At 34.6% G+C, this 24,210-nt stretch overlaps 1 protein-coding gene across 1 annotated transcript in view; it reads left to right on the plus strand.

Moving 5' to 3' along the window:
* The window catches only part of LOC145672512 (trissin receptor-like), a 145,118-nt gene that overhangs the window by 10,555 nt on the left and 110,353 nt on the right, over positions 1–24,210 (plus strand). The window contains exon 2 of the mRNA XM_081741675.1: positions 7,622–8,085. Coding sequence (XP_081597801.1) covers positions 7,890–8,085 — 196 coding nt within the window. The 5' untranslated portion in view covers positions 7,622–7,889. The remainder of the gene's footprint in view (positions 1–7,621; positions 8,086–24,210) is intronic.

The raw sequence follows: 24,210 nt of genomic DNA on the forward strand, positions 1-24,210 counted from the left end.
ATCTTATCTATATCTATATCTATATCTATATCTATATCTATATCTATATCTATATCTATATCTATATCTATATCTATATCTATATCTATATCTATATCTATATTTATCTAAATCTATCTATCTATCTATCTATCTATCTATCTATCTATCTATCTATATATATATATATATATATATATATATATATGTAGAGAGAGAGAGAGAAGGGAGATTAGTCCTTGTTAAAATTACATTAGTCTCGTATTCTTAACATGGATGATAATGTTTAAATTGTCTCTGGGTCACACAGAGTCTGTTCTAGAGTTGCCAACTGGCCAGTATTTTTGTCGGGCTCAACTATATATATATCAAGGTTTAAAATACAACTATTCTATATCTACTTCAGGATTATGAGTGGGTGTCGGTAGTTTTACTGTTCAGAGTTGGCAACCCCAGTTTGTTTGAATCACACGTCTGTTCGTGTAAACGGGTCTGGTGGTTCATCCTTGCTTCGTAACAAACGTTTTTAAAACACATAGTCAGATCCTATGATTTATCATTTTAACATCTTTTCATAATCAACAGAAAGAAAATATATATGAAAAAGAGTATCGAATCGAAAATTAAAAGTAGGATCTAATCCATTTGTACCGTACACTTTTTTTTTTTTTTTTTTTTTTTTTTGTAGATATTGTGTAATGTAGCTATTGCGTATAGTACCCTTTCTGTTCCATAGGAACTCTTAAGTCACTTTTAGTGGTCAATTTTCTCAGCCCATGATAATTATTTCACCAAAGTTAAATTATATAAACCCTTCTTCTACCCAAGTCCTTATGCCTAATCTAGTGCCTTGAGGGTGTGCCCTTGATGAACGAGATTCCGCGTCCTATTTCCGGAAGGTGAATATCAAACACATTACACTGTTTCTGGTCCCACTTTAAACTTAAGGTCTTATGGTGGGTAGTTTTTTGCTAATCAAAGGACGTAAATATACGAGAAAATTCAAAAAGTAAAGGCGCATTTAAGAAAAACTGTACTTATTCTAATGATAGAAGACTGAAACATACCCTATTTTTCTACGTAACCTCCCTGGACTTCAATGTACTTTTCCCAACGCTTCACAAGTTTTTTGACTCCGTCAGAAAAAAAAAAAGTATTTCAGATGCGTCTGTAGCCAATTTTGCACCGCATCAGTAACTAGCTGATGGTTGGCCTTTAAATTTCTTAACTTCTGCTGATGATGGGCGTTTCCAAACCATGCTCGCAGCCTTATTTTCCGTTTCGGGATGATGCACACAAGTTCCTCAGTCGTTGAGATCGATGGCCTGCCGGATCTTTAATCGTCACATAAAGAAGTTCTTCTCTTTTTGAAACGCTCTATTCTTACGTAGATCTTTCTTCGCGATAAACAGCTGTCACCATACTGTGCTTGCATTCGACGAATAATGTCCTCAGGTTTCACACCTTCCACATGCAAAAAGTGAATTACTGCTCTTATTTCCTCCTTGGTGCAGATTGTGAATAGGGTTGCCATGTATAACGATCTTCTACACTCCAACGATTAATGCAGGAATACGAGCGACACGTCTCGAAGTATTGCCAACTACACTCACTCAGCGCTGGTTACTAGCAGTGTTCCCAATCCCTGGGAAGAGAAATTGCAAATGTGCCTTTACTTTTTGAATTCACCTCGTAAATCAGTTAACCAATCCGGGGTCAATGTTTCTCTTTTAATAGAATTTCATCAACATTAGTGTTGCTTACTGCACGAGAAATATCTTGTCTCGTTTCGAAAGCGAGACGGAAAGTACCTTCTCAAATTCGAGACGACAGGAGAAAATTTAAAATTATCTTATGAAGTACCAGTTCACTCAATTCTTAGATACCAAACACTGCTTCAGTATTACGCAGTGGTAAAAGTGAGAGGGAACATGATGGGATGCCGTTCCAGCATTTCCAAAATATCTATGGCTTCCCTCCACTTCCTAAGTAATATAATGGGAAAAGGTAGGCACGAGGGACGGCGTTACGTCATGCGTCCCTAACCTTTTCAGAACCACTTTTAACTCTGATGTTACATGACTCAAAATATAAAAATTCTAAATTGACAAAGTGATTATACGAACACATTTATTGTAAGAAGATCATTTACCAACGTTTAACCTTAACTTACGACGCCCGAACGCTCAGTATGCTTCACGGTACGGCGGGATATTTAAATGATTCTTAATAATCTGTAGTGTATGAAACAAAAGCATATAGCATCACTTCTATTGTGCACATAGACATGAAGTAAAAAGTATTTTGTTGTCTAGGGTCTCTACTATAATTTTTGGTGGCATTTATGATGCTTTGTGCAAATTCAGTGAGGCCAGGGGGACAAACGAAAAAAAAAAAAAAAACGCGAATATGAAGGGTAGTTTTGTTGCTAAACAAAGGACATAAATATAAATGAGTTAACCAATCCGGGGTCAAATTTTCTTTTGAATAGAATTTCATCCACATTCCAAGTTGAAGGACTTCCAAGCTCATCAACATTCCAACGGAAGTGTGGAGGAGGCAAGGTTCCACACTTCCGTGATTTGTATACATACGGGACGTTATGTGGTCAGCACCCTGATGTGGTTATCTTTACCTCCTTGGTTTCCATTTTACAGAGGCTAGTGGGCTCCTGAAACGTATTGGTGTGACTAGACAAGTAAAAATCTCCTGTCAGCAGTAGGGATCGAATACCAGAACAGTAAACACAACAGTGTTACTAATAGCCGCACAAACAGTTTAACTGCGTTCTCAGCGCTTTGGAGACAGTTGTTTTAGGATTATCTTCGTATAGTAGTAAAGGTTGTAAACCATCTAAATTTCCATTTACTTCAAGAAGGAAAATGAAAAATAATTCCCCGTGTAAATTACTATGCTAGAAAACACAAAGATAATGCAGGTCTTCAACTCCCTTAATCCAGCTGTCTATATAAATAAAAATAAAAGTGACTATGTTAGTGACTTAATAACTCTTGAACTACTCGTCCGATGACTTAATAACTCTTGAACCACTCGACTGATCTTGATTAAATTTTCAACATACTCGTAGGTGAGGTTTCAGCCTGGGGTATTTTTTTTTATCATTTCAGTTTGACGGTGCAACTTAGGAGAGCGGAATATGTAGTTCAGCTAACAATAGTAATATTTATTTTTATTTATATGTATTACTTATTATTTTCTAAGTTTTCATTATGTGGCAAAGTCTCGAGTTAGAAATTTTGAAAAATTATATGTTCTGGTTGAAGAATGCATCTTCTATCAGATAGCGCTTTAGTAATAGTAAAAAGTTACTGACTAACGGAACATATTACTTATTTATATTATTTTTACCCAGCGAATCGGGTAATTGACCATAGTATATAAATAAAATAAGATGTACTTATTGGGTAAAGAGAATTGTAAACATTTATTTGAGTCTGATTCATTTCCATAATTAATTAAGACTTAAAATTGATTTTTGAAAGTTATTCTCTAATGTGGTATGTATAGATTGTGAAACTGTGAGAAAATACACTTCAGGGTGTTCGTGAAGCAAAGAGAGGTACAGGATAAGTGGTTTAACAACGTATTTGTGTGTATGTGTGTTTTATTTCAATGAAGCTGTGGAAACAAACACTCGCCTACACCATCGTATATTGTATAGGCTAAACGAAAGACCGGATGATCATATGAAGGAAGGTCGGGACTTAATTAAGTGTTAACAGACTTCTTGGACAAAACATTTATTCGTGTCATTGTAGTTGGAGGTGGTTTAACAGCCTTAATACACGTAGGCGGTTTTCGTCTACACGCTCTGAATTCTTCCCAGATGTATATTAATCACTTGTGTTTGTGTATTTATATTGCTCTCACAAGAACGATATTCTCTGTAAATGTGTAGGTGAACAAGTAACAAACTGTGAAGTCTAGGCTGGAGTATTAGGCTGATGTTAACACGACATTTTAGTCATGGATTCGAGTTCAAATCAGAATATGGGTGTTGAGGAGAAATAAACAACTTGTGCGGAAAAAGTGACCGGGTTACGTGTCAGTTCGGTTACTACTGTTGTTCGTGTTACCCAGCTTTGGATCTCTCTTCCCGGTAACCTAGTGACCAGGAATAGACAGTAAAACACATTACATAGTGGATTTATGACGTGGATTACTAGAGTTCGAATACGTGTCCGTGGGTTTTTTCGAGGTGCTCGTCCTACTTTGTCATTCCACCAATTTTTCCATCATCATTCAGTTGCTTTAATTATCGGCTCCCTTAGTGTAAAGAGCATAATCGTGGGATGTCAAAATGAAAGAATTTTCTTTTTTTTAGTTCGAATAAACGTGTGTTCGATGCTCGATGTAACATTTGTTAACGATAATGCCATGTCTTGAGTGTATTAAATGTAATCTTTCCACAATGACAAGTAATTTTGTGGTTTTAAGAAAAAAAAAAGCAGTTCAAGAGCCTCTCTCATATCCTATATCAATCACGGATCTAAGCAAGAGGCTGGGGGTCTATGTCCCCCAATTTTTCGAGTGATAAAAATAATTAAAACCATTATTTATGTAGTTTTCAAAGTTTATAGTAAACTCATGATATACCTATCATAGTCTTGTTTCTCCCCCCCCCCCTGAGGTTTTACCTTCTGATCTAGAACTGTCCTACATGACAGGATTTACAGACTCACCTGACATAACTTTCACATTCACAAGAAGGAAGGAACTTTATAGAGATAGTGAGAGAAAGGGAAAAATCTTCTCTGTTAGAATTACATTAGGAAAATGATACATTCCGTCATTTATGATGATGTTTCTTTGTCTCCGTGTCATACCGGGTCTGTTCAGGTAAGACTCAGTCATGGGTCTGTCCGGGTTCACATTTTTGTTAGGTCACGGGTTTAATTATTTTCGAGTCACATGTGACAACCTTGGTGACTCGTTCTATAACTATTGAAGAAAATAGTTTCTAATATTTTACAGAAGAAGTGTTAATTAACTGGACCGCTTAAAACACAATAGTTTACACGATGTTTTGTTGAGTTTAGGGACCCAAGCACCTTTGTTCCCATAGTGTCTAGCACGCTCCTTTGATACAAGGCGTCTCTGTTTGATTCCCTGTAGGAAAGTCTTGAAATTTGAACGCATATTACGGTTGTCGGGATTCCACGTTAAGCTGTAGATCAACACCTCTGTGCTGAAACGGGACGCTAAACTGGAAAGAAGTAAATGAGAGGAAACGAGAAAACCCCGAGAAATCCCCCACACACAGTGTTTGTCTATAACAATGCTCAATTGGTTCGCGTTGCGATCGAACCAGGGACCCCAATCATCAGCAGTGAACGCTCTACCACTGAGCCATCTCGGTCTCTTCATCTTGCAAACGTCAGCATGAGAAAAACTATGTGGATGTATGCTTCAATATCAGTTTCATCTGAGTTTATCGGTTATCGTAATTGGTTATCCTAAAGCATTCTTTATGTTGATAAAAAAAAAAAAAAAAAAAGATTTTCTCGAAAACTATGCGTGAGAATTTACGCTCACGCATATCTATTGTTAACTTCAATAAAATCTATCGATTGCCATGCATTTCATCTTCATAACTTTTTTTCCCGTTAAACGATAGTAATATTTCAGAATTTGGTATATTTAAAAGTATCAACATTAGACCAACAATATGGCCTGTGGTATATAATCCCATTTCTGTTTAGCAGAGTTTCGAGTCGAGTCAAACTTATTTTAATAAAATAAATAAAAAAGGTAAATTTATCACTAATCATTTATGCATGATAATGAAGAAGGCGTAGGAGAATGCTAAGGGTGCTAGCTTCAGAAGCTGGAGATCTCTGTTCGAATCCATCAGGCAGCTATCTTTGAGGAGGTTTCTCCATCACTATTTCATAAATCAAATGCTCGAACGTGTTGGTTAACATATGTTCATGACGAGTTTCTTACTGTGTTTCATTGTGAAGCATTTCTGGCGGGAAACAGCTTCGCAGTGGTATCTCAAATGCTGTTGACACTCGCAAACAATATTTAACAAAAAATTAAGACAGAACCCTGAAGAAAACAACTTCAGAGGCATTATTCATTTCTTGTAGAAGTGAAATTTTTAGTGACATTTTTATATTGTGTACATTAAAGGAGACCGAAATTAAAGCAAGAATTGACCATGAAGAGGTTAACGTATAATGAAGAAAGTAAGACAAAACAAACACGATGATACTCACTAAAAAAACAGCATACTTTGGGATAGATTCACATACTTTACATACAGTGACATCAGCTATAATTTCTTGAGGAGCAAGCGGAGAGAAAGATAATTATTTTGGAAGGTCATCTATTTTTTATGTACCGAAAAAGATAGATTTTTATTACTTAACTAACATTGCAATTGAATACTTTGTAGCTGGGCAGGCGTAGCGACAGGAATGCGCCCGCTCCTCCGCCCCTTTTTTTGCGTCGTCACTAGGAATTTATGTTACTATATGTAATGATGATCCAGGGTATCGTTGATTCTATAGTTCCTTTATTCAATTATAAATAAAACCTAAAACATCCTTCATGTCGCTAAATATCTTGATAAGAATGACATACCTATTATTCTATGACATATTCTAATAGTAAATAATTACTCCAATGTCTGAAACTTTTTAAATTAAATTTTTGAAGGTATTATTGATTTACATTAAATATTATTTCATTAGATTAGATATATATTTATTTATAACTTTCTTACATTCAGTACTTGAAAATCAGTAACTACAGGAAAAATCGACGAAGATCGTTTTCAGGTTTACATAACTGTATTTGACATGAATTACTTGTTTACTTATGAGTGTCGATATTATGTTTATCTATTAAAAAATACACTTAATTTGATAAAAACTGATTCTGAGTTCAAAATAGAAACAAAGAAAATAGGAACAAATACAAACAAGAAAATCTTGTTAGAAAGAACTTGAAAAAAAAAAAAGAATTAACATTATCATGTTTTGAATTGAGCTCAGAAAATACTTGATTAATCGTTAATGATTTCCTTCTTCTGAATTGAGTTTAGAAAACTTCTGACAAGGAATTCAATTAATTTGTGTTATAAATTGAATTTAAATAGTGCTTGATGAGACAGAAGCGACTTTCGTTGTGAGTTCATGCTATAAGACACGGAATAAGAATTTAACATTTTTATTTGAAGCAAAAACGCTTAATAAGAAATGTGCACAATTACCGCTTATATTAAACTTTAATAATATTTAATAAAGTAGCAACAAATGTCCTATTAGAGCTACGGTCGCTCGGAGTTGAAGTGCCCTTACCTCTAATGCATGGGGCACTTGGGTCGACCACAGCTTGCGCCAAATAGGTCCAGTGGTAGCCAAACACCATGTGCGTGAGTTATTTCGGGGTTCTCCTGTTTCTCCTCATTTTCTTGGTACTGAATAGAAGGCTTATCATTTTAGGGCTTGAATTAATACTTTTAAAATTGTTGAATGGAATTTGAATTCAAATTCAAAATTTTTATACAATAGTATTTAATGAGTTTAAACTTCATATTTATTCTGAAAATGATTTGATTGCATCTTTTTCAGTTGATTCAATAAGTAATCAATTTTCTCTCTTTTTTTTCCAGGCCATGACGTGATTTCCACATGTAACTCCTGAACTAAAAAACATTCACAACACTAATCAAATAAGTCATGAATGAATCAACGTGTTTGTTGTGTGTTAAACATATTCCGTGTGTTCGGTGTTTTTTCAACACTTACCATGTGCACATACGTCTGACCAAAACCTACGTGTATGTTCAAATGTGAATATGGTTACTTACAATATTCAATATACGCATTTTCTTCTTCAAAATGAGTAGTGCAAATCAAGTATTATAATCTTCTACAACCATGGTAATGTCTAATGAAGTAAATGAGGTGACTACGAATAATTCTGAAGAGGACTCCTGGAATCAGAAAGTAGACCACAATGAATCTTATGATAACTTTACAGAACTTGCAGGTGGAGAATATATTTTCGATCGTCTAGATGTAAGAGCAACATTTATCGTGCTTTATTCCATCGTATTCTGCTGCTGTTTCTTTGGTAAGTGGAATTTTAATCTTATTTTAAGAAATCTATAGTCCTGTGTATAAAGACGAAAGTGACTTCACACCTTTAGAATCACCAGACCAATCTCGATTAAATTTTCAACATAGATGAGGTTCTGGGATGGTTTCTATCATATCACTTTGACGATCCAACTTAGGGAAGGGGATAAGGATATATAAAACGATAATCATGCCTGTTGTTCTATATGGTTGCGAAACATGGTCGCTTACTCTGAAAGAAAAACATAGACTGAAAATATTTAAGAATAAGATCCTGAGACGAATATTCGGATCCAAGAGGAACGGGAATGGGATGGGGAATGGCAGAAACTTCACAACGAGGAACTACATATTTTATATGGTTTACCCAACATTGTTAGGGTCATTGAGTCTAGCAGGCTTAGGTGGGCAGGTCATATAACTAGAATGGAAGAAAGTAGAAACACTTTCAAAGTCTTGACTGGAAGACCAATCGGAAAACGACCGTTAGGAAGACCTAGGCGCAGATGAGAGGACAATATTAAGATGGATCTCGCAGAGATTGGAATACAAAGTAACTTAGAAACTGGATGCAGTTAGCTAAGGATAGAAGTCAGTGGAGAGCTTTTGTGAACGCGGTATTGAACCTCCGGGTTCCATAGACCATAGAGTTAGTTAGTTAGTTATATATATAAATTATCGAAAATGAGAGGTATTAGTGGCGAATCCATACTTTTCCGGGTCGCTGAGATAAACAGTGACACTTCCAATGTCATTTAAATCCAAAATCACCCCTTTGTGTCCAAAAAGAAATATATTCTCCCCGTGCGGAGAAAGGATATTTTGCTAGTGTTAAATGTTTGGAAAATATTGTTTGTTGAACATGGTGGTTGTAAGACATGTATAGATTCTAACACTAGAATGACTTTATTGAGAGGAAAGTATTGCTAAAGCTAAATTACGTCTGAATCGTGGAGATGAAGAAAAAGGAACAGTAAGACAAATAACTTGCAACTTAGGCTATTGATTCTCAACTATTGGATCGCGCACAGTCGCGCTGATTTCTGCGTAGCTTCTTAAAGGTAGTCAGATATCATTTAACAAACCATCAGTGAGAATTTGGATACATATACGTACTACGAAGCAAACGTTATGAGGCGGATTTCCTCGCCGCCCGTTGTGCAACCCTGCTGAGGCATTAAGAGCGAGCAAGTAGGTGCAAGCTATTGACATAAATAAACTGCATTAATCATAATCATCATAGGTGTTCTGTAATTATTAGCAGGTAACTTGCCGCAACTGAGAAGCATCCATGCTCCACGGTCATCCGTTAACCACTACGTCTTCACGTATGATTTATCGGTTGTGATATCGTCCATTAATTGAAATCTCCTTCGCCCCTCGCTCTCTTTCCTGCCACCATACACTCTAGTACTTCAAAATGTCCCAAGCAATTTCTCTTCCTCTTCTTAATACCATCTAAAATTGTTCTTTTCTTCTCCATCATTTCTAACACCTCATTCGTTTCCTACTCACTTCAGCTAATTCTAATTCTCTACATTCATAATTACAAATACTACAACTGTAGTTACGAACTGGCGTTAAATAAAATACCGTACAAACACAAAATAACTACTGAGAAATAACTGTGGTTCCAGTGGGGAGTAAGAAAAGAACTGTTGTTCCGTAGATCTATGATGTCAATGGATCCTGCTGCGTATTTTGACAGGTAGCTATTTGAATTGGTTTACCACAAATTCAATGCTAACCCATTAGTTTTCTTATTTTTTCTTTGTTGTTTCTTCTCCTGGCCTAAGTCTCATGTTATTTCCTTAATATTCTTTTTCAAGAAATACCAGATGGGGTTCAATGGACTTTCATTTCTCATTGTCTCTTTTATGTGGCCAGATGATTTTGGTTTTCTGGCATATTTTATTACAGTTTTTTTTTTTTTTTTAAATTTGGTTCAATCTTTTCCACAATTTTCAAATATTTAATACCTATATTGTTAAAATCATTATGCAATCTTACTAAATTTATAGATTTTGGCAAGTTTCTCTCAATATGGAAGTACAATACATACTCCGGCTTTTTATTTGCTTTGTCCCTTGAACCGACCTGCAACTAATATTATGGAAATTACTACTGCTTCCTTTAGCGTTGTTGCATGTTGATGCTGCTTAAAAGTAGACGAAAATATCCTACATGCGAACAAGTTGTTCAAATTCCTTTATATCGACAGTTTGGATTAGAAAGATATTATGATGGCTCAGTGGTAGAGCGTTCACTTCTCGTGCGGGATTCTATCCCAGCTCGCGCCAAGAGGGCTTTACGGTGGACAAACACTATATTCGTGAGTTTTCTTGGGTTTCTCCAGTTTTCTACCGTTTTATTCATTCTACCATTTCCTTCATTTCTCGCCATCATCGTCTTCTATTGTCTAACCAGGATAAGCGTGGGACGTAAAACTTAAAGATTTCATTTCACTTTTTTTTTTTTCAAATCGGGAACAGTGGAAGTCTATGATTTTTGGTTTCCACACTAACTTTTATAATGAATAAAAGTTGTAATAGAAACCGATAAGAAGTGTTTTGATATAAATTTATCATCATTACATTACTCTTGTCTTGCAACCTGAAGTGCTGGAAATCTTTAATTACTTCTGGTCTCAATATAGTGTCCTATTAGAGCGAAAACGATAAAAGAGAAGGTGACAAACAGTTGTTTGGTATGGATTCAGAATTTTAAGGATATAACGTCACCTCCTATTCTTCTATTGAAACCGAAAATAGTAAAAACCGGTTCAACTTCCGATTTCAATCTTGATTCCTACATATACATAATAGTAGTAATAATTGTAAGGGTAGCGATAAACAATTTTTGATACGAATGCAGCGTCGAAAGAAACAGATCTATCTATCCCTTCTATCGCAACCGAAAGTTACTTCCGGTTTCAGTTTTGAATTCACATAGTTTGGGAATCTACTGAAACCTCACGTAAGACGAAGCTCACATTATTATTATTATTATTATTATTATTATTATTATTATTATTATTATTATTATTATTATTATTATTATTATTGGTAGTAGTAGTATCTTTGCTTGATTTGTAACTTTTTGAATCGCGTTTTCTAGGTTATATGAAAGTTACACTAAGGTTGCATTGAAAATTATTAAATAGCCTATAATAATCTGAGGGAAAAACATACGAAAAAAAAGAACTTTCTGCAATTTCAGAAGCTTAACATAGACATGTTTTTTGGAAGACGTTTGATATAACTTTTCTCTGCATTTCCAGGCATGCTATCATTTCTACAATCTCATATTATCGCCCCCATATTAGCGTCAGTTCTACTTACATTTTATTTCAAATAATGTCATAAATTTGCGGATTTCCGCATGCAGCGCTGAGAGTTGTAATCCTATTCCCTGTGACATGTATTTGCTCATTAACACAGACCACATGTCACATGATTTATTCTCAGTAGCACACACCACCATATCCCCCTCCTACTGAGCTTTATAACACACACACGTCCAGTATGTAACATCACTCTCCCTTATAACATCTCACACGCGTTGGTAGTCACCGTTGTGCTTTAACGTGTTATTGGTTTTTCTGGTTCTAAAGGGTGCATTTTTTAAAATTATCATTAATTCAATACAGGATATGGCTATGTGAAATCTTTTACATACCTTTTATGTTTTGCATCAGAATTTAAAGCTAATAATAAATTATGCATTTTTAAACACATGATTGATATTCTTTTAAAATCATAAATAATTAACACATACATGTTTGTTTTCCATGTAAAAATTGAAAACTCGTTGATGACGTGAACAGAGTTTGTTATTAAAAACAAATACACATTAATATTTGATATTAGCAATACACTTACAAATACAGGAGCGGTAGAGAGAAAACAAGTTATTTAACAGAACATCATTCAAACCATTATTTTGCTAGTCTCTGAGGATTAATTTTACACAATGTTTGTTTAATCATTCTTTTACTTTAAAAAAAAAAAAAAAAATAATGGACTAAAATTTAAATTTAAAAATGTACCGGAAGGAAACAAACATAATCAATTCGAAATGTATTGCAAAGTTATGCTTTTAATTCAAAGTAGTGGCCATTGGAATTAATTGCATAATGCACAGAACTGGAAAATAGGATTTCTGGAAGCCGAACCCATATCGTCTTTGGAATAATGGGGTTTATGTTAAGCAGCATTAACATGCGAAAACTGGAATTGCGATTTTTTTCAGATACGGATAAAGTGCGTAATTTGTGGGAAATTTGGACTTAGCCAATATTTTCTTTTATTGGATTATTATAGTGTTATTGTAACTGTACTGTTTGTCTATTTTTGTTGCAAATGTATTATGTATGTAGTATTTTTCTTTTAATAAATTAATAATAATAATTGTGTTAATGTATGTGTATGTCCCCGGATTCGAGTCCCAGTTAAGGGTGCTTGGTTCAAATACGAACCGAAGTAGTAGTTATTTCGGATCCTACTTTTAATCAACAGATCGCATCTCACATGAACTCTGTGTTAAACAAGGACCGTATATGAAGTAACTAACCAACTCTATGGCCTATGGAACACTAAGGTTCAATGCCGCGTTCACAAAAGCTCTCCACTGACTTCTATCCTTAACTAACTGCAACCAGTTTCTAAGTTACCTTGTATTCCAATCTCTGCGAGATCCATCTTAATATTGTTCTCCCATCTGCGCCTAGGTCTTCCTAACGGTCATTTTCCGATTGGTCTTCCAGTCAAGACTTTGAAAGCGTTTCTACTTTCTTCCATTCTAGCTATATGCCTCGCCCACCTAAGCCTCCTAGAGTTGATGACCCTAACAATGTTGGGTAAACCATATAACTTATGTAGTTCCTCGTTATGAAGTTTCCGCCATTCCCCATTCCCGTTCCTCTTGGGTCCGAATATTCGTCTCAGGATCTTGTTCTCAAATACTTTCAGTCTATATTCTTCCCTCAGAGTAAGTGACCATGTTTCGCAACCTTACAGAACAACAGGCATGATTATCGTTTTGTATATATTAAGCTTCAAATTCCTCGACAGAATTCGCGACGACAAGAGATTTCGAACCGAATAATAACACGAATTCCCTGCTTTTAGTTGACATTTAACTTCTCTGTGAATATGATTTCCCTCTGTTAATATTGATCCTAGATATTTGAAACTATCCTATCCACTTTATCAAAAGTATTATTTAATATTTTAACGCATCTATAATTTGCTGTATTACGGTCCCGACGCACTTCCATTTGTTTAGTTTTCTCTGCATCTACTTCTGAACCCATGTCCCTGCAAGCGTTTAATAAGATCTCTGCATTTATCTCTATTGTTCTCCTATCATCACCTATTAAATTTACATCATCAGCATATGCCGTAACCTGGTGAATACCGTTCAACTCTAGGCCCTGGTTGCTATCTATGATTTTCCTTATAGCGTATTCCAGCACAAAGCTAAATAATAATGGTGACAAGGCATCTCCTTGTTCCAGGCCATTTTCAACATGAAAGCTCGCGGACAAAAATTTTCCTACCCGGACTTTACTTTGGGATTCATTAAAAACATATCTTAATTAATCTAATTAGCTTTCTCGGTATTCCGAGTTCTGTAAGAACGTTGTATAATGTTTCTCTCCTAACCGAGTCGTACGCTTTTCTAAAATCAATAAATAGTTGATGTACCGGGGTATTGTATTCCCACTTCTTTTCCAGTATGTGGCGAATGGTAAATATTTGGTCGATAGTTGATCGATTTCGTCTAAATCCGCACTGATAACCTCCAATAATTTCATCGGCGTATGGGGTCAATCTTGCTAATATAGTATTTGAAAGGATTTTATAGGATGTTGACAGAAGAGAAATGCCTCGATAATTATTACAGTCAGTTTTGTCGCCTTTCTTGTGAATTGGGACAATGATTGACTCTTTCCACTCTTGTGGCAATTCTTCCTTGTTCCAGATAAGGAGAATGAGTTTGTGTATCTTGTTCCACAATTTTTCGTCTCCAGCTAAAATTAACTCAGCCGAAATTTCATCTACATTTCATTTAATTTCTTTATAGCGGCTTCTACTTCTATTCGATTGGGTTCTGGAATATACAGTTCTGCGGTGTGTATCTCTTTTTCTCCACGCACATAATTTTTTTGCTGCCTGTTAAGCAAATCATCAAAGAAATCTTTGTCGCATTCAACGATAATCTCTGTCGTATTATCGCTGCTACCAGGTAGTGATCAGTGTCACAATCAGCCCCTCTAAACGACCAGAGATCAATTATGCTAGACTGCCTTCTTCTATCTACTAACACGTGATCAATTTGAGTATGTGTTTTTCCGTCCGGTGATGTCCAAGTGTATTTATGAACGTCGCGATGTGGGAATTTTGTACTCCTCACGATTAGGTTTTTGGATGTTGCAAAGTTCACGAGTCTAGCACCGTTGAAAATATCCTCTCGTCTTATCTTCGCATTGAAATCTCCTAATAGAATTTTCATATGGTAACGCGGGAGTTGGTCAAATATCCGTTCCACTTCGTCCAGCAAGATAACATAAACTGAAAGTTAACAATAATTAACAATAATTAACAATAATTAACAATTAAAAATTGTTTCATTAATACATGCTCTCAGGCCGGTAGACAGCCCAAAATGTAGGAGGGAGAGGTGGGGCCCAATCTAACTATATTATAGTTGATGACCATATTATAGTTCATTTGCAAGGCTACCGTGAAAATTTTAGGGAGTTACCAAAAATTTAGGGGGGGGAGCCCCTAGACCTCCTTGGATACGGGTCTGCATGTTCTTGGTAACTTAATATATTATACAGCTAAAATGATACTCAAACATCATGTATTATCTTGAATTCGATAAATAACTAAAGCCTGATTTTGGGAACGTAGGAAAGGAAACATTATTGACCTGTGGAAGTGTTTTATGTAATTCTACAAGAAATACCCACAAGTCTGCAAACATTAATTAATGAAGTTTGAAGAATTATTGATAATTTTAGGTTATTGCATCTAAATAACCATAAGTCATAACTCTTACTAGTGATATAATGAAATACTTATCAAGGGTATGTTTCCGTTTCGTAAGATGTGACGTGTTATTTTATTACACATGTTATTATTAGCCGGAAATACCATTTTTCAGCGCCATAGAAAGTATTTTTTGTCAATTTATTCAAAGGCTATGAATAAAGATATATTTTCATGAATATAATTTTTTTTAGCTTAATGAGACCTTGGTTTATATGTTTAAACTTTAGACAAAAAAAAAAAATCTATTGTACGCTAACAGGATGACTAGAAATAAATAAACAATCGGGAAAATAGTCAGCAAGCTATGGTTATTGTTTTGTTGTTATCCATGCGAGTAAGAAACAAGCCTCTAGCGTTTTAAAATAACCCATTTTCACTTATTTAATCTTACTCCAATTTTAACTTTTACACAGAGTTGCCAACCTCAGAGAACAAAATTATCGATTTTTCGCCTTAAAAAGTGTTGTATATTACAAACAATTATCATATTATTTGTTATGCACATGACAATCGTAGAAACACATATAATACTACTAATAATAGCCTTAATTTATAATAAACTTATCTAGTAATCTTCACTTTCGAACTCCAAATCGACGTCACTGTCCTCACCATCTCTTTTTATTCTTATTAACCTACTCTGAACAATATTTCCACCTGCAAGGTACGTCTTGCGACCTTGCTGGTATAAGTTATAAATATTAAAGGTAAAATTAAATATTACTCAATTTAAATAATTATGTTTAGTTATAAGGTAGATATCCAGGCCTAGAGTACATTAATTCACTGGTATATATTTATTCATATATATATTAGAGAATTATTCCCCATACTTAAGACTTAATCATATATATATATATATATATATATATATATATATATATATATATATATATATATATATATATATATATATATATATATATATATAGTTAATTAGCTTATAACGTTGATATCTACATGCTAGTTTTTTCCCTTTTTGAAATCTGTCGAGGAGGCTACCAGAGAATCCCATTATATTCCGTCTCTCTTGCTTGGAATTTTCCATTCAAGTAGTTGGCGCTAAAAATTTCAAAGGATTTTTTGTAGCTATTTTTTTGGGCAGGCCAAAACATATAAAAAGGCAGCCTCCCCCATCTTTCGTTGTTGCGCATTGTAGGAGTTCTTGAGTATAGGATCTCGGCCAGCCAGTCCGCTGCACTATTAGTGAATGTGCAGTTTGCAGAGAATCCCTACTAGTTAGTTACTGTATGTAGTCAGATTAGAGATTCTGCTACAATACAGATGTCCGCTAAAGCAATTGGACTTTGGCCGTAACATAGTTTAAACCATGTTAGGGAATTAGGAATAAGGAATTAGGAAGTTCGTTTGTCAGAAGTTTGATCCTACGTCTATAACAGACGCTTCTTGGAACATATATTGATTGTTTAGAATGGTAAGCTACCTATGGGGTCTTTGTCGAAGGTGGGAGACGTCGAAAAGACTTAGGTATTGGTTCCATCCTAGCGATGGAGGAACTTTTATTTGAATCCGAATGCGTTTAGATTCGATCCCCTTGTATGTATTTATTAGCATAATTAGCATTCTGTGAATGATTAGATTTTTTCTCACTGCAACTTTCATGTAGGAAAGTGTAAAAGTGAGTGTTAACCTAATTCCTCGTTCTTTGAGTGCAAGGAAACTTAGTCAGAGCCATGAAGTGAAGGCTGACAATCTATCCCAAAGACCAACCTATCCTACATATTTAATTTAGATAGATTCCTTATTGAAGACTTAATTTGGAGTCTCTGATTTAGGGTTAGGCCAGACTGTGTCTTGTGAGTTAAGGTCCAGTCTTTGAAATGTAAGGAGTACTGGCCAGAATTAATTGTTTACTGTACCTGTATTTCCCCAGGTCCCTTCTTAATTAAAGAGATTTTGAATAATTAATGAATTAGGAAAATTAGAAGTTAGCTTAAATTCTTCCTTTCTCCATTAGTTATTGGGGAAAGTCAAGCAGGAGATTGGATGCATATAAGGAAGGAGTGACGTCGTGAGATTATAGCCATTATCCCACCTCCTAAAATTAGAATATTTATTTTGTTATAAATAATTAATCTCCATACTAATTCCTCAAACTTTTCATTTAATATCTTTATTATGAACCAATCCTAGACATAACGAGAAGGTATTTATTAGCGGACGTATAGATATATATTTATAGAGCAGATGGTAGTAAATGCGAATTTGTTCTTATTTTCAAATTTATTTTATTTGGGAGAAAAATAATAGTATAATTTCTTGAGAGAAGTGAAGGTTATTCAGTAACTTTATCTCAAGTGGGGGCTGAGCCAAATATCTAATAGATATTTAATTTTAGTTGTATAGCTTAGAGCTCTAGAGAGTTCTGTCAATATAGATCAAAGAGGAAAAAAAACGTATATGCCGTTCGTACGGACAGACGGACAGCCAGAATTTTAATTTTTCTTACACATCAAATCGTAAACGTAATTAAATTTAAAGGATGGATGCAAAGTTGTCACTTGCCAATTCTCAAATCGTTGTTGACTTATTTTAGTGGGGAATGACTGCACAGAGAGCCCGAAACGACTCAAAACAACGCAAAAATGCATGTCTTCAAATTTGGACATACTTTAATGTGTACACATGAATTGCCTTCTAATGGAGGACATAAGGAAATATGTCAATTTTTTGACATTACGGATATGTCCGCCATGAACATAAAAATGTGAGCAAATATAGTATGTCAAAATGATCTACTGCCTTGTTTTCATTAGTTTTGACGGATTAGTATGTTATGTTTTGATCATTGGGGCAATTATATTATTGTTTGAAATGATATAATTGTACGTGAAACATTTATACACATGCGTGGAAATGAGAGCCGGTTGTTGTTTGTCTCTTGTTATCAGTGTTATCAATGTAGCACTTTGTCACTTCATCTAGAATTTTTTAAGGATATTTTTTTTTATCAAAAACAATTAGTTCATTTATCATTGCTAGAATAGAAAATTGGCACTTTTTAAATGTTGCCTAGTGACTAAACGAGCATTAATTCCACTAAAATTAATATTTCTAGCGTCTTCTTGCAGTATGTTTAGTGACAATATTATTCACATTGTTGGCAGTGTGTTTAGTATCATTACAACATGTGTATGTGCCCTATTACGGACAGGTTTGACATATAATTTTATGGCATATCAATGTCTTCGGGCTCTGTGTGTGCTAAGAACCTCTTGTGTATGTTTTATAATTATTTAATGCATATTTACAATTTATTTGCAATTCAAAAACTACAAGAAAAGTGTGTGTTCTAAAATTATCTTATATTTACCTATTATCGCATATAGCTGTAGTTCTGAACCTTTTTTGAACGTTCAGCACATCGCGAGAAACTTCTTTTAGATTTTTATTAGTAATAATAATAATAATAATAATAATAATAATAATAATAATAATAATAATAATAATAATAATAATAATAATAATAGTGATAATAATAAATATAATAGTATACAGCCTATGCGTTTCTATAATGTAATGACTATGTGTACTGAGCATTATTGCTACCGTTGGAGGCTTTGATTGGAACAATCTGACCCTTGTCAACTTGGAGCCCCCACCTTTCGGTACAAACGATTTCCGCATATCAATAAAAAGTACTTCGTTTGTACCGGTTTGTACCGCAAATATTTTTGTTTGTACTGTATTGCAGTATGAGAAATTAAGAAAACAAAGTGGGGGGGCAAGTTCACGCAACCCCCCACATTGTCCTAGGATCGATTTAATTGCCTCATTTGAAATATTTTCGTTTGTATCAGATTGTACGGTAGTTTGTTTCGTTTGTACCGTTCCGGATTATGAAAAATTAATGAAACAAACTGGGGGCCCAGATCAAACAGGCCCCCAAATCACGACTTAATACACCGGGTACACATGATTTTTGCATGTCAAATGAAAGTACTTGATTAGTACAGGGTTGTACCACGATCAGTTTTAGTTTAGCCATTATAGATTATGAAAAATTAAGAAAACAAAGTAGGGGAACTGTGTGAACCTGCCACCCCCACCACGTTGTAGAAACGATTTAGTTGGCTTATTTGAATGATTTTCGTTTGTACCTGATTGTACCGTAGATTGTTTCGTTTGTACCGTTCTGGATTATGAAAAATTAATGAAACAAAATGGGGGCCCAGATCAAGCAGGCCATCTAAGCACGATTTAATACACCGGGTACACATGATTTTTGTATGTCATATAAAAGTACCGATACTTGGTTAGTAACGGATTGTACCACAATCAGTTTTAGTTTAGCCATAACAGATTATGAAAAAATTAAGAAGACAAAATTTGGGGGGCTGTGTGAACCTTCCCCCCCCGCCACGTTGCACAAACGATTTAGTTGGCTCTTTTGAAAGATTTTCGTTTGTACCGTAGTTTGTTTCGTTTGTACCGTCCTGGATTATAAAAAATTAACGAAACAAAATAGGGGCCCAGATGAAGCAGGTCCTCTAATCACGACTTAATACACCGGGTACATATGATTTTTGTATGTCATATAAAAGTACTTGGTTAGTACCGGATTGTACCACAATGAGTTTTAGGTTAGCCATAACAGATTATGAAAAATTAAGAAAACAAAATTGGGGGCTGTGGGAACCTGGACCCCCACCACGTTGTACAAACGATTTAGTTGTCTCATTTGAAAGATTCTCGGTTTTACCGGATTGTACCGTAGTTTTGTTTCGTTTGTAGCGCCGTATAGATTATGTTAACGGAACAAACTGGAGAGCCAATTCAAGCAAACATTCAAATCAAGTTTCAAAACAAAGGATACATATGAGTTTCGAGAAATTTGAATTTGTCATGGCAGGTCACCTGGCTCGCATATCTTAGTTTCCTTTCCAATTCGAATCAAACGTCATCAAAAATTTGTAACCAATATGTACCAATTTATAGCATCAAAGTTAGAATTTGTACCTCCATCAATTTCGAGAAATTTGAATTTTTGATGGCAGGTAAAACTAATCCACAAAATATATTTTTTTCAATTCGAATGAAAACGGAACCAAAAATTTGTACCCAATATATGCCAATCTGTACCAGCAAAATAAGAATTTGTACCATTACCTGGTTGTAGACGTTTGCATTTTTGTTGGCAGGTCAAACTGGAACGCACTTCATTTTCTTTCCAATTCGAACCAAAAATTTGTACCCAAGATATACCAATTTTTACCAGCAAAATTAAAATTTCTACCCTCACAAATTCCGAGAAGTATAAATTTTTAATGGCGCGTCAAGCTGGGCTGGACAATTTATTTTCCTTTCCAATTCGAACCAGAAGCTAAGAAAGACTTGTACCCATTATGCACCAATCTGCACCACAAAAATTAGAAATTGCACCCCGAATATTTTTTTGAGAATATTGAACTTTAGTTGGTAAGTCAATGTGTACAGCACAACTCATTTTTCTTCCAAATTCCAATTAATCCGGTAAAAAAATTGTACCCAATATATACCAATTTTTAGCACCAAAATTAGGATTTGTACTACCACCAATTTCGACAAACATGCATTTTTGTTGGCGGATCAAACTGGCCCGCACAACTTATTTTCCCCTCGAATTTGAATTGAAACGGCACCAAATATCTGTACCTAATATGTACTAATTTGTATTACGAAAATTACAATTTGATCCCCCATGAATTTCAAGAAATTTAAATTTTTGATGGAGATTCAAACAGGCTCACACAACAAATTTTTCTATTCAATTCGAATGAAAATAGTACCAAAAGTTTACAAATTTAAATTTTTGATGTGTCACGCTGGCCAGCACAACTTGTTTTTCTTTCCAACTCAAATCAAAACGGTACCAAAAATTTGTATGCAATTTGTACCACAAAATTTAGATTTTGTACTCACACCAATTTCAAGAATTGTGAATTTTTGATGGCGAGTCGAACTTAATCGCATAACTTATTTTTCTTTGCAATTCGAATTAAAACGGGACCAAAAATTTGTACTCTATATGTATCAATTTGTATCAACAAAATTTGAATTTCTACCTCCACGAATTTCGAGAAATTTGAATTTTTGGTGGCGACGTCAAGCTGGTCCTCACAACTGTTTTTTTTTTCAATTCGAATCGAAATGGTATCAAAAATATGTATCTAATATGTACCAATTTGTACCACAAAAATTAGAATTTGTGTAACTACCAATTTTGAGAAATTCGAATTCTCAATGCTCGAGCCAACTTGAGGTCGAAACTTGTCTAGGGCAACACATTTCTTTTACCAATTCGAATCAAAAATTACCAAAAATTTGCGCCAAATAGACATCAGTTTGTGCCATTTATAAGCACCGTAGACAAAGTTATTTTAATATTTTTCTACGATGTACCAAATGTTAGAAAGAATAAAGCAAAGCATTATCACAAAACAACTTGTTGGGTAGGCAACAGATTAAATAGATAGCATTGGCATTTGCACAACTTGTTGGGGGAGTCAAACATTTACATATGTTGAGGACTCCAAAATATTTATGGGTAGGTGATTTGGTTTTTCTCCATTTGTGATCATGAACAAACTCATTCAGAGGATCAGTTCTGTGAAGTCGTCTCCATCCACTCATATCTCCGTTTCGATAACACGAGTCTAAGTTCTAATTTTGCTTATAGAAATTTTTACAAATTTAGTTACCATCAACAATATACTCCAGAGTTAAAATGTTTAATGGAAATTTAGTCAAAAATTCGTTTGCTAAGTGGTGATGTCAAATTTTAAAAAATACGATTCTGTTGTTTACCTTGAGATCAAATACATCCACATATTTGAGTAAGCATTTCAAATTTATTGAATTGGTACAGGTACAATGAAATATTTTTTTTACAAATTGTCTAAAAAAATTTTGGACAATTTTGATATGAATTCTGAATAAGCCTGTGGCCTGGAAGAGTTGACTTGGTGATGAATTGGCAGTTCGTTGAATAACAATTTCTAATCTTTATTCGTACATGATTTTGCTCATGCAAGTTATAAGCAATTCGGTTGCACGTTATCGTCCGAATCGAATACTATTTTGATTCAATCCAAAAAATGGATTGCCGTGCCCAGGCAAATTGGAATGAAAAAATGAAATTTCTAGAAACTGGAAGGGTTGGAAATTCTAATTTTGAAATTACAAACTGGTACTTACTTGGCACAAAATTTTGGTAACATTTTAATCCGAATTCGTAAACCAAATGTGTTGCGCGAGCCAATTTTAGACGCTAAGTTGGAAAAACTCAAATTGAAAATTCAAATTTCACCAAATCGGTGAGGGTACAAATTCTAATTTTGGGGTAGAAATTGATACATATCGAGTACACATCATTGGTACCGTTTTCATTCGAGCTGCAAAGAAAAATAAGTTATGCGGACCAGTTTCACCCGCCAACAAAAATTATAATTTCTCGAAATTAGTGGGGGTACAAATTCTAATTGCGGCGGTGCAAATTGGTACATATTGGGTTAAAATTTTTGGCGCGCTTTTAATTCAAATTTGAAACAAAAATAAGTTGGCTGGCCAGTTTGACCTGCCATTAAATTAATTTTTCTTGAAATTGGTTGGTGCACAAATTCTAATTTTGATTATACAAATTGTTACATATTGACTACAAATTTTTGGTATAGTTTTGATCCGAATATGGAAGAAAAAACGTTTGTGCTCGCCTGCATGACCTCCTAACAAAAATTCAAATTTCTCTAAATTGGTGAAGGTAAAAATTCTTATTTTGGTAGTTCAAATTGGTACATAATGGGTACAAATTTTTGTAAGTTTTTTTTTATTCAAATTGGAAAAATGTGTTTGTGGGTCAGTTTGACCCGCCATCAAAAATTCAAGTTTCTCGAAATTGGTGGGGCTTGAAATTTTAATTTTTGTGGAAAACTTGTACATAACGAGTACAAATTTTTGAACATTTTTGATTCAAATTGGAAAGAAAAAGAGTTCTCTGGCTCTGCTCCACCCCTTATCAAAAATCCAATCTTTTCGAAATTGATGAGGGTACAAATTTTAATTTTGGCAGTACAAATTTGTACATATAGGGTGAAAATGTTTGGTACCGTTTAGAATTCAGTTTTAATGAAAAACAAGTTCTGCGAGCCAGTCTAACCCGCCAACCTAAATCCAAATTTCTCGAAATTGGTGGTTGAACATTTAAATTTTGGCACTACAAATTGGTAAATATTGACTACAAATTTTTGACACTATTTTGATTAATATTCGAAAGAAAAATAAGTTATGCGTGACAGCTTGACCCGCAATCAAGAATTCAAACTAGAAAGTATTAGTAGGGGCGCTAATTCGATTTTGGTGGTACAAATTATAGATAATTGACACAAATTTTTGGTCAAGTTTTCACTCGAGTTGTAAAAAAAGTTTGTTGTCCGGACCAGCTTGTCTTCAACCAGGTTTACACAGCCCCCAAATTTTGTTTTCTTAATTTTTCATAATCAATTATGGTAAAATTAAAAGCCATTGTGATACAATCCGGTACTAAGCAAGTACTTTCATATGATATACAAAAGTCATGTGTACCCAGTGTATTAAGTCGTGATTTGAGGGTTTGGTTGATCTGGGCCTCCATTTTGTTTCAATAATTTTTCATAATCCAGAACGGTACAAACGAAACAAACTACGGTATAATCCGGTACAAACAAAAATCTTTCAAATGAGATAACTAAATCGTTTGTACAACGTGGTCGGGGACAGTTTCACACAGACCCCAAATTTTGTTTTCTTATTTTTTCATAATCTATAATGGTTAAACTAAAACTCATTCTGGTACAATCCTGTACTAACCAAGTACTTTCATATGACATACAAAAGTCATGTGTACCGGTGTATTAAGTCGTGATTTGAGGGTTTGGTTGGTCTGGGTCCCATTTTGTTTCGGTAATTTTTCATAATCCAGAACAGTGCAATCGAAACAAACTACAGTATAATCCGGTACAAAAGAAAATCTTTCAAATGGGCCAACTGAATCGTTTGTACAACGTGGTGGTGGGGGGAGCCAG

This window comes from Thermobia domestica, chromosome 2 (genome assembly GCF_964235325.1).
Source record: "Thermobia domestica chromosome 2, izTheDome1.hap1.1, whole genome shotgun sequence".
Lineage (NCBI taxonomy): Eukaryota > Metazoa > Arthropoda > Insecta > Zygentoma > Lepismatidae > Thermobia > Thermobia domestica.